Below are 15,497 nucleotides of genomic sequence, written 5' to 3'. Positions count from 1 at the left end.
AGAAAAAAGCACCACCTCTTGGTCCCTGTGAGCTAGAGTTGGAATCTTTGAGTCAGGGGCCTGGGATCTCCACGGCATGAACAGGGGCTGGACGTGGGCTGGGCTTCTCTCGGCATGAGCAGGAACTAGGTGCACACTGGGGTCTGGTGGCATGTGCCGGGCACAAGCAGCAGTTAGAGGTTTGGCACCACGGCGGGGGCGAGGTAAGCAGGCAGGGGCAGAGAGAGCTGCTTACCTTGGCCCCTGGTGCCGACAGAGACCCAGAGGTGAGAGGGCGGAGGAGGAGACATTTCTCCTTTTGGCACCTTTTGCATCCTCTTCCTTTTCTTCTTCCCTTTTCCATTTTCTCCCTGGGAAAAAGGGATGGATTCGGGTCTCCTATTGTGAACTGGGAGGGATCAGGGGTTGGAAGTCTGGAGCTTCGGCTACCACGACAACAGAATTTATAGTGTTCTGTGGGGCCAACAGTCTGGCAGAGGTGAGGCAAATGTGCAGAAGCAAAATGCTGATTCTGTCCAGCCCTGTTGCCCGATGAGGGTCCGAGGTGAGATGGGGGAGAAAGAGATGGTCCTCCTTTGGCATCTCTTTGTCTTCCTTCCCCTCTTTCTCTCTCCTTTCCTTCTCTTGCTCTTCCTTTTTTTCTCTCTTAATAATAGTAATAGTATACTAGTAGATGTAATAGTAGTTTAGACAGCTCCCACTTATCAATCGATCGATCCAGTTACTCTGTGCAGACCACTCTACTAAGCGTTTGGGAAAGTGCAGTACAACTGAGTTGGTAGACACCATCCTGCACACAAGGAGCTTACAGTCGACGTGGAGAGGGAGACCCGCATTAAAATGGATTCAGGCCTATCCGCTGCTTGCCCTCCTCAGCCGCCACTGTGTTGGTGGGGATGAGGGAGCCCAGGTTTGTTGAGCTCTGACATGCCACCCTGTATGCTCTGAGGACTCCCACGTAGAGGCAGTCAAGCCTTCCCCGAGTGCAGAGCTGATGCCCTCTCCACGGGCTGCCCTGCAGTTTTCCCAGGATGCAGCGTCCCTGGCCTAAGCCCCATGCGGTATCCCCACAGACAGCTAAATGTCCCTTCAACCCTACCTTCTCTCAGCCCCCGGGCCCAAATGGCTAATCTGCTGACCTGTCCACCCCAGACAGGAAAGCGGAATCTGGATGTCATCCTGCCCTCCTGCCCCCAACTGTCCCAGGCTAGCCTGCCAGACCTAGCCCCAGGCAAAGAAAAGGAACAGTGCTTGGCACATAGTAAACGCTTAACAAATACTATAATCAATAATTATTATTAAAAGCTCTGTGCCTCTTGAAGTAAGCAGCTCCCTGTTGCCTTTCCGGCTGAGGAAGTAGAAGAGCTGGGGCATGAAGGCAGCGTGTCCTAGTGGATAGAGCATGGGCCTGGGAGTCAGGGGGACCTGGGTTCCAATCCCGGCTCCACCACTTGTCTGCTGTGTGCCCTCGGGAAAGTCACTTTGCTTTTTCGTGCCTCAGTTACCTCTTCTGGAAAATGGGGCTTAAGACTGTGAGCCCCATGCAGGAGACTGTGCCCAACCTGATTAGCCTGGATCCATCCCAGCATTTACTACAGTGACTGGCACATAGTAAGCGCTTAACAAATACCGCTTCCCCCTCCCCCCCACAAAAAAAGGAAGGAAAAGGCTCCTCAGTGCTTCAAGTCAACCTTCTACAAGACTTCTCTATTTCTGAGGGTAGGGAAGCAGAGAATCAGTGCTAAACCTAAACTAAAGATGACTTCCACACATGCACAGAAGGAGAGGGCATGCACAGAAGGAGAGGGATGACAATGCCACCATTTTGAATGTCCCAAGCAGCAGTCATCTTGGGAAGGTTGAACACATTTTGCAGCCCTTGCCCTGTGCCAACTTGAATCCACCACTTATGTCGTTTATCTCCTGCCTGGACAGAGACAGTGGGATGCAATGGGATGCAGCTGCAGAAATGAAGCCTTCTGCTTCAATTGGTGGCATTTATTGAGCGTTTACTGTGTGCAGAGTACTCTACTAAAGTGCTTGGGAGAGTGTAGCACAACAGAGTAGGTAGAGACAATCCCTGCCCACAAAGACTGTTGCCCAATTGTACATTCCAAGTTCTTAGTGCAGTGCTCTGCACACAGTAAGCGCTCAATAGATACGATTGAATGAATGAAAAGATGTCATAGACAGCAGGGGAGACAGGCATCAAAATAAATTAGAGCTGAATATGTGCTCACTTAAACCGTGAGCCCCTTGCAGGACAGGAACTGTGTTCAACCTAATTAAGTTGTATCTACCCTGGCTCTCAGAACAGTGTTTGACACTTAGTAAGCGCTTAGCAATATCCTAAAAAGCCCACCATTGATTGACTGATTGGTTGATCAGTTGAGTATGATCTCACATAGTAAGCCCTTAAGAAGTACAATAATAATAATAATAATAATAATAATCTCCCTGATCATTTCCACAGCTCCCACTGGGGTGTGGTCATTTTTCTGCTCACCCAGGTATGAAACACTTCTGATGGTCATGCCATCAGGGGGAGGCCGTGGACCCTTGATCACAGGTTAGGCAGAAAGCGGAGCGGCCGTCGGTGATGGGGGGCGGCCATCCGCTCTACGTGACCTTTGGGTCGCTCAACCCCGGATCCCCAGAGGGCAGCTTCCATGCTTAGGGAAGCATTGTAGCTCAATGGAAAGAGCCCGGGCTCAGGAGTCAGAGGTCATGGGTTCTCAGCCCGGCTCCGCCACTCTTCAGCTGCGTGACTTTGGGCAAGTCACTTCACTTCTCGCTGCCTCAGTTTCCTCATCTGGAAAATGGGAATTAAGACTGTGAGCCCCACGTGGGACAAACTGATTACCTCGTATCCCCCCCACCCCCAAGAGCTTAGAACAGTGCTTGGCGCATAGTAAGCGCTTAACAAATACCATTATTATTATTATTATTATTGTTATGCCAAGAAGACAGGAGGAGCCATTAGCTCAGTATCACGCCCTAGCAGCCCAGAGCCTTGAGAGCACAAGAATAATAGTGAGGAGGAGGACAGAGTCCAATCCTTAAAAGCTGTGACTGTCCTAAGGCCAGAGGAATTTGGCCTGTGCAAAGGAGGAGGTGGGAGAGCCCGGCAGGTTCTGTCATTTTGTTTTGTTTATAGTATCTGTTAAGTGCTTAATGTGTGCCGGACACTCTTCTAAGCACTGGGGTAGATACAACTTAATCAGGTTGGTTGCAGTGCCTGTCCCTCACGGGCCTCACAGCCTTAATCCCCATTTTACAGAAAAGGTAACGGAGGCACAGAGAAGCAAAGTGACTTGCCCAAGGTCACACAGAAGACGTGGCGGAACTGGCATTAGAACCCTGGTCCTTCTGACTCCCAAGCCCATGCTTTACGGGATGCTTCTTGGAGATCCAATTTTTACCATATTTGCCGGTGCAGAAGACACGCCACTGCGTCAGTCATGGAAGATCATCTTGAGATTGATTGTTACTCTGGCTACTACCATCTATATCTGTTTCCAACTCCTATTTGTCAATAATTTTGTGCTTACCTGTCTTTCCATTAGATTATACAAATCTCTGAGGGCTGGAATTAAGACAGTGTTCTGCACACAGTGGGCATTTGATACGTATCATCGCTGTGTTCTCTCCCATATTTCCTAGGCCTCAGCCCTCCCCACATTAAAGGCCCTCCCAAAAAGCAGCAAGGTTTCCCCAACTAATTATCCCCCTCCATTCTTATCAATGCTTCAGCCATCACACTATCTGCGGCACTTCAACGGTATTTATTGAGGTCTTTTTATGGTACTTGTTAACCTCTTACTATGTGCCCGCTGGGTACTAAGCTCTGGAGTAGGAGTAGGGAAGCAGCATGACTCAGTGGAAAGAACCCTGGCTCGGGAATCAGAGGTCGTGGGTTCTGATCCCGACTCCGCCACTTGTCAGCTGTGTGACTTTGGGCAAGTCACTTCACTTCTCGGTGCCTCAGTTACCTCATCTGTAAAAGGGGGATTAAGACTGTGAGCCCCACGTGGGACAACCTGATTACTCTGTATCTACCCCAGCGCTTAGAACAGTGCTCGGCACATAGTAAGAGCTTACCAAATACCATCATCATCATTATTATCACAAGCTAATAGGATTGGACACCGTCGCCGTCCCAGGTGGGTCTCCCGGCCTTAATCTATTTTACAGATGGGGTTACTGAGACACAGAGAACTCAGGTGACTTGTTCAAGGTCACACAGCAGACAGACGACAGAGACTGGATTAAAATACAGGTCCTTGAGTGGTGGTCTGGAGGATATGAAGGGGGGGGAGGAGGTGTCCAAACAGAAGGGAGGATGCGAGCACGGTGTCGACAGCAAAATGGCCGCGTCTGAGTCGTGGGTAAGAGATCGGCGATGGGGGAAGGGACGGTCAAGGAGTTTTTCTTTGATGCCTCGGCTACGACGTCTTCCCCTTGGACTCCGAAATCTTTCTGAAGTTTGCCGTCTAAGACAGCACCGTGGTGAGGCGGTGGAGCTCAGAAAGGGCTGTCTGAAGCCCTCGCACCTGGGCTGTTGCCATTGCGTCCTCCGACCTGTCAGTGCCCTGTGGGCAGGGAAGGCATCTACCAACTCTCTTATATCGTACTCTCCCCAGCGGCTTATTACGGTGCTCCGCGCCTGGGAGGTGCTCAATAAATAAGGGGTCGATCGAGCGATTGAGAATAATAACAATAATAATAATGTTGCTATTTGTTAAGTGCTTACTATGTGCAGAGCACTGCTCTAAGCGCTGGGGTAGATACAGGGTAGTCAGGTTGTCCCACGTGAGGCGCACAGTCTTCATCCCCATTTTTCAGATGAGGGAACTGAGGCACAGAGAAGTGACTTGCCCACAGTCACACAGCTGACAAGTGGCAGAGTGGCATTCGAACCCATGACCTCGGACTCCCAAGCCCGGGCTCTTGCCACTGAGCTACGCTGCTTCTCTAAATATCGGGGTATTTATGACTCCCGACCCCTCATGTCACGGGGGAGAAATCGAGGCACAGAGAGTCATTCCGGCCACACGCTAAAGAGCCCACCAACGCTTCGAAGGCCGAAGAAGGTGCCCCTTCGCGCGCGAGGCTCCCTGACGTCACCCTCGTCGGCCAATCGGAGCTCCCCATCCCCCCGAGGGGGCGGGGCTTCTGGCCCGAGGTGACCCAGAGCGCCCGCCGGCAGATTTCGCATCCGGGCACCGAGTGAATGGGGCGGAGACGGGAATGGGGGGGGGGGGGGGGGGGAGAAGCGAGAAGAAGTAACATTTCACATAGGGCAGTCTGCCGGAAATGAGTGGGCCGTGCCAGAGTCTAATATGGTTGTCCTCGCTCTTTAGTTGCTTAAAGCGATAGAACGGAAGTTGCCCGGGTCGGCAATGGCTACCGATGGGGGGCGGGATTTCCGGTTGCAGATCGCTGTCGGATCAGGCTGCGAGGAGCCCATCGGGCCGGGTTGATCTGGGAGCGCCTGCACAATAGACGGCGGCCGCCGAGGAGGAAGCGGCGGCGGCAACGGCAATCTTACACACAGGGGCTTGGCCTGCCCTTGGGGTCCCGTGGCGGTGGGACGAACCCGGCAGCGCCGGGTTATGGACGAAAGGAAGATGGACGAGAATGAATGGAGATACCACGGAGAGGGGAATAAGAGCCTCGTCGTGTCCCACACCGAGGTGAGACGGCATTCCCTCCGTGCGTCCCCGCACCGTGCGGTGGGCATGCGCCGCTCCGGCCGGCGCCTGCGCGTTGTGCCGTCTCTGGGCGGGAGACCCCCTCCCTCCCCCCTGTCCTGGACCCCGAGCCGAGGCCCAGTCAGTCACGGGGTGGGGGGCCCTTGTCTGTCGGTCTGTCTGTCTGCCGCACCCCCGGTTACCTTCGATCCGTCCTTCCCCGAGAGCGGACCCCCTTCTCCCCTAGTTGCCCCTGTCCGGGACTGCCCCCATCCCCTATATATGTATGCATACATTCATTCAATCGTATTGTGCGCTTACTGTGTGCAGAGCACTGGACTAAGCGCTTGGAATGCACAATTCGGCGACAGATAGAGACCATCCCTGCCCCTTGACGGGCTCACAGTCTAATATATATATATATATATGCATATATATATATATATTTCTCTTTTCCCCCTCCGAATGTGCTCCATCCGGAGGCCAGCACCCCGCCCCCTCGGTATTTGCTCCGGTTGCACCCTGTGATATGTTGCATCAGAGCGGGGACTGTGTGGTTCGGGTCGAAAGAAGGCTTTTGAGCCGAACCTAAACTCCCGCACCATTCCATCCCCGCCCCGGTCCTCCCATCTGTCGATCGGTGGCCGAACTACGTCTGTCCATCGCACCGACCTGACAGTATGTGCTAGTTAACTTTCATTCATTCATTCAATAGTATGTATTGAGCGCTTACTATGTGCAGAGCACTGTACCAAGCGCTGGGAACGTACAATTCGGCACTAGAGTTTCATGCACTGGCTCCTCCTTTGTAGGATCTGTATGGCCAGAGTCCTGTTTTGTGGTCTTCCCTGGGGGTAAAGTGACGACCGAAACCGAATTTAGGATAAAATCGGTCGTGGCTTTTTTTCGTTTCCCCTTATGCCCTCACTACCCCTTCCAACGTTTTCCCTTTCGGTTAACCTTACTTTCAACTCCCCCTCCCCGCCCCCCTCCGTTTTATTTTCCTTATTTATCCTTTTTTTTGGGTTTGTCCCGCGCCCCCCCCCCCCCCCCCCCGGCCCCGGTCATTCTTTGTCTTCCTCTAATCCTCTAGCCTGGATGTCTGTAAAAGTAGTATTTTTTTAGGGGTCAACACTAAGAGAAAACAGTAGCATGAAGCAGTTACTGGTGGCAGCTGGAGATGATGCAGACGCTATTATCTATAGGCAATACCCAAAAAGTAGGGAGAAGCTTTCAGGAAGAGGTGAGCGTGTATGTTGCTGCTGTTATAAAGGTTGCAAGTATTTAAATGTTACTGCTCGATTTTAGTGATGTATGATCGTTTGCTATAGATAAACTAGTCTTATACTCATTTTTACCGAATATATATTTTATAGAGAATATTAATCATGTTTATTTTCCCTCTTGATACCATTTGAAAGGTCAAGGTGCCCCTCATTTTCACATTAAAGAAACCAAACTACGGAGGCGTTAAGTGACTTGTCCAAGACTGTACAGTAAAGTCGTTGTGGAGAAATGGTTGGATGCTGGCAGGACTCGACTTAAGACGTTCCTGAGCCTAGCGAATAACCCCGAACGGTTTTAAAGCTCTACTGTTTCAGCTTTAAAAATGCATCGGCTTAGAGCTCCTCATTCTGTCGTACTCTCCCAAGTGCTTAGTCTAGTGTTGTGCTCAAATACTGTTGATGGATTTTTTTGGAAAATGGTATTTAAGCTCTTACTCTGTGCTAGGCACTGAACCAAAAACAGGGGTAGAGACGAGAAAATCAAGGTAGTCACAGTCCCTGTCCCACATAAGGCTCACAGCCTTAATCCCCATTTTACAGATGAGGTCAGCTGGGCACAGTGAAGTGACTCGCCCAAGGTCACACAGGAGATGATGATGATGATGATAATCATGGTGCTTGTTAAGCTTACCACGTTCCCTGGCGCTGTTCTAAGCACTGGGGTGGATATGAGCAGATCGGGTTGGTCGCAGTCCCTGTCCCATGTGGGGTTCACGCTCTCGATCCCCGTTTTACAAGATGAGGTAACCGAGGCACGTAGAAGTGAAGTGACTTGCCCGAGGTCACACAGCAGGCAGGTGGCGGAGCTGGGATTAGAACCCATGACCTTCTGACTCGCGGGCCCGTGCTCTTTCCGCTAGGCCACGCTGCTTCTTGATGGATTGTTTGACTTTATAATACCAGCCTGCTTTTAAGGTGCTGGTTCCCGAGAGTGTGGGCAGTGAGGGGAATGGGAGGGAGGAAAAGTGAAAATTTAGGGAGGATGAGAAGAGCAGGCAGTGGAGCAAGGTGGGTTTACCTGGTCGCCCGGGAGGGGTCCGTTTTATGTTGGTATTTGTTAAGCGCTTACTACGTGCCGAGCACTGTTCTAAGCGCTGGGGTAGACACGGGGGAATCAGGTTGTCCCACGTGGGGCTCACAGTCTTAATCCCCATTTTACAGATGAGATAACTGAGGCACAGAGAAGTTAAGTGACTTGCCCAAAGTCACACAGCTGACATTGATCCGTTTTACTTCCAACTCAATTTCAGTCCATCACGTAACAATATTTATTGCTCATCTGTAATTGAACGAGCACGCAAACCTGGGTAGCTTTGGTAAGAGCGGACCTTGGTTTGACAGAAATCAAGCCCCCGCTTATAACGTGGTTCCCATGAGAAAATTGATTCTGACGTGTGGTGTTTTGACTTGATGCAGTTTTCGGGAACCATTGTGTGGCTTAAATCCGAGGGCTGTTCTGAACTCTACTGTGTTTTCAATCCATTAAGCCCCATTACTTTGTATTGCATTTTAAAGGGCTCCCAAGTATTTGCGTAGTGGCGATTTCTAGCTGCTGAATTTTTCTTTGTAGTGGTGCAGTTGGCTCAACAGCTTCGGGGGCAGAATTGTGTCTCCTTCACGCATTTGTTGCAGTCGTTCCCAGACTCTTTGTTTTAGGGCCCCCTTTCAAGTGTGTCCTTAGATTTTCCCCTCTTTTTGCCCACCTGCCTGTGTATCTTTATCTCCAGTATGTATCCCGAAGTCCCTGCTCTTTCTCCCTCAAATACGTACCTCTTCTTGTTTCTTTACCGTTAAAACCTTCCTCTTTCTGATTATTTTTCCTTCTGTCTGTTGGCATTCTTCAAATCCCGAGGTGCCTGCTTGAAGTACCGCTGGACTGTATTCCGGGATTCCTCATGATGTAAATCAGTTCAGATGACATAACTCCATGAATCCTTAAATGAGACTTTGAACAAGTCGCTTAAAGGTTTAGTGACAGATGGGGGAATAGCATCCTGGAAACCTGACTCTCTTCCAACATTCAGTTTCGCACCGATAGGTGATGAGTATTGAGTGCCCTTAGGATGCCAAGTACCGAACAGGAACAGTGCAGTCTGAAGGGGGTGGGGGTGGGGTGGGGTGGGGAGAGACCAGATAATCATATAACTTACACTAAAAAATAGCGGCAGATCCGTAAACAAAACCAACTCTAGCAGTTCTTACAAGGAAGTGTATGCAGTCTAATGTTTAACCCTAGACAAAGAGTCAGGAGTATTGTGTGGTCAGCTTTGCCAGGGATTTGGGTGACCTTGCATAGTTAGTCTTTAAAAAAGGGTTAGCTTATGTATCAGCAGCCGTTTAAGATTTTTAAGAATAAAGATGCAGTGGGACATAAGTCCACTTGATGGGCCTGAAAGGAATCGGCAGACAAGTGAACGTCTCTAGCAGGGTCCTGAAATGGCTGTTCTTTTTGAAGGTTCCCTCTCCTTATGAACTGAACTCATCGTCATTCCGGCCCCCTGGTCTCCATGAGCTGGGTTTGCTAGATTTCAAGAGTAGGTGGCATATCTGCAGGGATTTATTTTCAGCCCCTAGCAACAGTCCTTTCGCGGAGGTATCAGTAGCCAGTGGTGTGAACGTGGGCCTAGAGGCACTATTTTCTTTTCAAAGGAAGTCAGAATGGGTGCTGGGTGCCCTGAAGGCCAGGGTCCCCTTGCTCTTTTGGCCCACTGGGCATGGCACAGTGGATAGAGCACAGGCCTGGGAGTCGGAAGGTCGTGGGTTCTAATCCAGGCTTTGCCACCTGTCTGCTGCGTGACCTTGGGCAAGTCACTTAACATCTCTCTGCCTGACTTACCTCATCTGTAAAATGGGAATTGAGCCTCTGAGCCCCACGTGGGACAAGGGACTCTGTCTAACCCGATTTGTTTGTAACCATCCCAGCGGTTAGTACAGTGCCTGGCACGTAATAAGCGCTTAATAAATACCATAATTATTATTATTATTATTATTTTCCTTTACCCAGGTAGCCTTTCAGTTCTTTCTTAGCCAGAGGCACACTTATCTCCTCCCCGGAGACACCTTCCCATCCAACCTCGATCCTGCTTTCTCTCGGAAATATTTATTCCCCTTTACTTACTTTCCTCCCTCGGAGACTTCCTGGCTCCTCAAGTCCTGTTCCAGTTGAGGAGAAATGGTGGCCCTGCCCTTGACCCACATGGATTAGCATCTGCTGCCTCCCTGACTCTTTTTCTTTTTTCTTAATCAATCAATCGATGGTATTTATTGAGTGCTTACTAGGGTTTAGATCATCAGTTATTAACAAAATTGCTCACAGCTTGTTACTGTATTTTGTATTAAAGATTTTAGACGTTGGCGGGTGGGGGGAGGCGAATATTGCCAAGATAGTATGACCAAACGAAAGCATGCCAAGTATGAAATGTATAAAAACCAAGATTGTAAGTGGAATCTTTTTTTTTTTTTAAACCACCTTTACATCGGTGGCGGGGAGGTCTCTTCACTTTAAGAAAATCACTAGCAAGTACATTTTATTGTTGTTGACTTTTTTTAACGAGTTTATTTTTATTTGAGTGAGTCTGGAAGCCCCATAATATCATACCATGCATGCTTTCTTTTTTTTTTTAAGCTCCTTTTGGCCAGATTTCTCTGTGCAAAACTGTAAGCCAGGGAGTGAGGGATTCTAAGTGTGGGGCATGGCGAGGAACTTGAGATGGTGCCAGAGATGCCAAAATACAGGAACCCTGAAAGGTGTGTAGATTCTCAATGCTTTTTGCCCCAAACGGTAATTCCATCTGAAGAAACGCTACAATGCAGGAACCTCATTCTGTAAACACAGCTCGGAGAACCCCACGTGATAAAACTTGTATCTGTCTCAGTGCCTAGAACAGTGCGTGACACATAGTAAGCGCTCGATAAATACCAAGAAAAAAAAAAATGACAGGGCCCAATCTGAGCTGACCCCACCAATGTAGAGTCTATCCTGGCCTGACACCCTCAGAGACAAAAGCGTTGCCGTGGGTCAAAGGTACTGAACTTCTCTACCGTCTCTTGGGGTACGCTTTCAGTACCCTCACCGAGAAGTGTGTTTGCTCATGTATCACACAGCTGAACCTCACTTGGGCAGGAGAAGAGGGTCCGTGTATTTGAGATGTCTTGAATGCTTGGTTAGGCTTGTGGGCAGCTAGGACTCATAGCTCCAGGAAGCGCAAGTGAACTGTGGGCAGCACATGATGACAATGTCATAGCCACCAAACAACAACAACAACGATATTGTGGTATTCGTTAAGCGTTTGCTTTGTGCCAAGCACCGTACTAAGCACTGGGGTAGGGACGATGCGGGTTCGGGCCCCAGGGTAGCCGGCGTCTTTCTGAGGGCCTTGAAACCACATCAGTTTTACAATGAAATCTTTTCATGAATTACCTGGGGTTTTTTTTTTTAATGGTATTTAAATGCTTACTAGGTGTCAAGCGCTGTTCTAAGTGTTGGGGTAGATTTGGTTGGACACGTTCCCTGTCCCAGTTCCCTGTCCCATTCGGGGCTCGCAGTCCAAGATGAGGTAACTGAGGAACAGAGAAGTGAAGTGATTTGCCCAGGGTCACCCTGCAGGCACGTGGCGGAGCCGGGATCAGAACCCAGGTCTCCCCGACTCCCAGGCCTGTTCTCTATCTGCTAAGCCACGCTGCTTCTCTAAGTGAAACAGGGCCACAATTTCATATATAATAATAATGTTGGTATTTGTTAAGCGCTTACTATGTGCAGAGCACTGTTCTAAGCGCTGGGGGAGATACAGGGTCATCAGGTTGTCCCACGTGAGGCTCACAGTTAATCCCCATTTTACAGATGAGGGAACTGAGGCACAGAGAAGTGAAGTGACTTGCCCACAGTCACACAGCTGACAAGTGGCAGAGCCGGGAGTCGAACTCATGACCTCTGACTCCGAAGCCCAAGCTCTTTCCACTGCGCCACGCTGCTTCCCCGTGGCTTATATGACAGTGGCAAACTTAAATCTTGCACACTTTTCTTCAAATCTTATGTTGGCAATGTGTATTGTTATTGTTCCTCAGTTTGACATGTGGATTTGTTTAGATAAGCACCGTCTTCTCGGATATGGAGAAGTTTCTTAGCTTTGAAGCCAACTCTCGTACCAAAGAAACCTTGGTTTTCTAACCCACGTACCCTTGTAGCGACAGTAACGCCAGCAGTAGCGTTATTGATGTTTCTTTGTTGGGCGTAAATGGTTTAGACCATTCTCACCATTTCCTGAATTCTGTGTCCTAAATTCCCCACCCCTCAGGAACCTCCAGCAGTTGCCCACCCATCTCCGCATCCAACAGAAACTCCTTACCATGGGCTTTAAATCAATCAATCACTTTGCCTCCCTCCTTCCTCACCTCGCTGCTCTCCTATTACAACCCAGACCGCACACTTCACTCCTCTAATGCCAACCTACTCACTGTACCTTGATCTCGTCTATCTCGCCACCGACCTCTTTGCCCACGTCCTGCCTCTGGCCTGGAACGCCCTTCCTCATCAGATCTGAGAGTTAACTCTCCCCACCTTCAAAGCCTTATTGAAGGCACATCTCCTCCAAGAGGCCTTCCCTGACTAAGCCCTCCTTTCCTCTTTTCTCACTCCTTTCTGCTTTACCCTGATTTGCTCCCTCTATTCACCCCTCCCTCAGCCCCACAGCACTTTTGTGTACCTCTCTATAATTTATTTATATTAATGTCTGTCTCCTCCTCTAGACTGTGAGCTCATTGTGGGCAGGGAATGTGTCTGCCAACTCTATTGTACTGTACTCTCCCCATACATTTAGTTCAGTACTTTGAGGTGTGCCCTTCCCCCCCCCCGCCCCATACTACCTTTGCCATCTCTGTTTTTTCTTTTGTTTTATCTTAATGTGCCCCCGTTTCCCTTGCTAAATGCCCATTGATCAGCCTCGATTTGTCACTGAGTAGGCCAAGTTATTTTTTGCCTGGACCGAAATTAGAAGAATCGGACATTTTTGGGGATTAGAACTTCCAGGTGGCCTTCCGAATTGTTTATTTGAAGGAATTAAAAAAAAAAGAAATATAAATCCAAAGAAAACATGTGAGGAAGCCAGGCTCTAATGGATTAAAACAACCTGAAAGACTAGTTCACTTAAAGTCTTTCTGTAGTACTTTGAATGTCATGAATTGGTCACGGAGCTCAGCGTGGCATTTATTTTTCACTGCTGCTTGACTGACGCTGTCTAGCATTTGACTCAATTTTACTGAAAATCCAGTTTGTCAAAAGCTCAAGGAGCTATTAGTTGGCCTCTAAGGCCATCTTACTATTTGGTACACAACATCCATTAAACAAGGCAAGGTGGTGAATTATAAAATGTCTGTTGAAGGTGCTCGGTAGAGTAATTGGAAGACAGATGTTGCAAAACTCGGATTTAATAGCTCTGTTAAGTGTTGAAATTTGAGCACACTGACCTCAAACTCTCCCATTAAGCAGAATTTAGTCATATGAGCCAGCTGAGTATTCCAGTTGACTTTTAATATTATATATATCTAATGGGGTGAGAGAGACTTTTTTTTTGCTTTGGAAAAGGGATATTTTACTGTGAATCCCTTTGAGAGTGAAATTGGAGCTAGTGGCTGCTTCTTGAGTATATTTTGATTTTTTTTTTTTACAGTAATAAATATTTGCCTAATGGGCCTTTGAAAGGTGTGAATGAGAACAATTGAGGATTCAGCCAGTGAGCTTGTTGAGATCCCCCAGAATGTCCATATGTTAGCCCTTAAAAATGAAGTCTTAGCTGCCAGTCTTCAGCTACACTGAAGAAAATATAAATTCTTTAGTATAGTGTTCAGAGAAGTAAATGTTTTCTTGATGAGTGATCTCAAGAAAATTGTATGCCCAGCAAAACTTTTCAGTTGCTCTGCAGGGAAGAATTGGAGGGTTATCATTTTTCCACAAGTTGAAAATCTAATAGCCCCTACCTAGCCTAAGCAATGTTCAAACTTAGGTTCAATCAGTCCATCAATCAAATTTATGGAGCACCTACTGTGTGCAGAACACTGTACTAAGTGCTTGGGAGAGTATAATATAACTGAGCTGATAGACATGTTCCCTTGCCCACAACGAGCTTACATTGCTAGAGGGGAAGCAGCGTGGCTTGGTGGAAAGAGCCCGGGCTTGGGAGTCAGAGGTCGTGGGTTCTAACCCTGGCTCCGCCACTTGTCTGCTGTGTGACCTTGGGCAATCCGCTTCCCTTCTCTGTGCCTCAATTACCTCATCTGTAAAATGGGAATTATGACTGTGAGCCCCACCTGGGACAACCTGATTACCTTGTATCTACCCCAGCACTTAGAACAGTGCTTGGCACATTGTAAGTGCTTAACAAATGCCATTACTATTAAGACAGACATTAATATAATCTATGCTGAGGGAGGGGTGAATAAAGGCTGCAAATCCAAGTTCAAGGGAGATGCAGAAGGGAATGGGAGAAGAAGAAATGAGAGCCTAGGTGGGAAGGTCTCTTGGAGATGTGCCTTCAGTAATAATAATAATAATGGTATTTGTTAAGCACTTACTACGTGTCAAGCACTGTTCTAAGCGCCGGGGGAGATACAAGATAATCAGGTTGGACACAGTCTCTCCCCCATTTTGTCCCCATTTTACATATGAGGTGACTGAGGCACAGACAAGCGAAGTGACGTGCCCCAGGTCACACAGCAGTCAAGTGGCAGAGCCGTGATAAGACTTAGGAGGTGGGGAGGGTGATCGTCTTTCGGATACGAAGGGCTAGGACGTTCCAGGCCCGTTTCAGAACGTTCCATGTGGATGAGAGGTCGGCAAGATAGACGAGATCGAGGTACAGGGAGTAGGTTGGCATTAGAGGAGCCAACTGTTTGGACTGGGTCGTAGTAGGAGAGTAGCGAGGTAAGGTAGGAGGGGGCAAAGTGATTGAGTGCTTTAAAGCCAAAGAGGGCAACTACTGGAGGCTCTTTAGGAGTGGGGAGTCATGGACTGAACGTTTTCCTAGAAAAACGGGCAGCAGAGTGAAGTATGGACTGGAGGAGGGAGAGATTTGAGGCAGGGAGGTCAGCAAGGAGGTTGATGTCGTAATCAAGGTGGGATAGGATAAGTGATTGGATTAACGTGGTGACAGTGTGGATGGGAGAATTTTAGCCATGTCGTGAAGGTTGAACCGACAGGATTTTGGTGACAGATTGAATATGTGGGTTGAAGGAGAGAGAGGAGTCAAGGGTACTGCCAAGGTTACGGGCCTGTGAGACAGGAAGGATGGTGGTGCCGTCTGCAGTGACGGGAAAGTCATGGAGGGGACAGGGTTTGGATAGGGAGATAGGGAGTTCTGTTTTAGACGTGTTAAGTCTGAGGTGTTGCCGGGACGTCAAGTAGAGATGTACCGAAGGCAGGAGGAAATAGGAGACCGCAGAGAAGGAAAGAGATCGGGGCTGGAGATGGAGATTTGGGAATCATCCGCTTAGAGATGTAGTTGGAATCCTGGGAACACGGACTTCT

The 15,497-nt window shown here is 48.7% G+C and overlaps 1 protein-coding gene across 2 annotated transcripts in view; it reads left to right on the top strand.

Moving 5' to 3' along the window:
• The first annotated feature begins 5,318 nt into the window (after positions 1 to 5,318).
• Positions 5,319 to 15,497, top strand: part of IPPK (inositol-pentakisphosphate 2-kinase) — a 52,187-nt gene continuing 42,008 nt past the window's right edge. The window contains exons 1-2 of one of the 2 annotated variants that reach the window (XM_029049909.1): positions 5,617 to 5,696; positions 6,819 to 6,936. In XM_029049909.1, coding sequence (XP_028905742.1) covers positions 6,874 to 6,936 — 63 coding nt within the window. In that variant the 5' untranslated portion in view covers positions 5,617 to 5,696; positions 6,819 to 6,873. Of the gene's footprint in view, positions 5,697 to 6,818; positions 6,937 to 15,497 lie in introns of both variants that reach the window. The other variant, XM_029049908.2, reaches the window with a different exon arrangement.

The sequence above is a fragment of the Ornithorhynchus anatinus genome, chromosome X1, assembly GCF_004115215.2.
Source record: "Ornithorhynchus anatinus isolate Pmale09 chromosome X1, mOrnAna1.pri.v4, whole genome shotgun sequence".
Taxonomy (NCBI): Eukaryota; Metazoa; Chordata; class Mammalia; order Monotremata; family Ornithorhynchidae; genus Ornithorhynchus; species Ornithorhynchus anatinus.
This window is presented reverse-complemented; position numbering and strand designations above follow the sequence as displayed.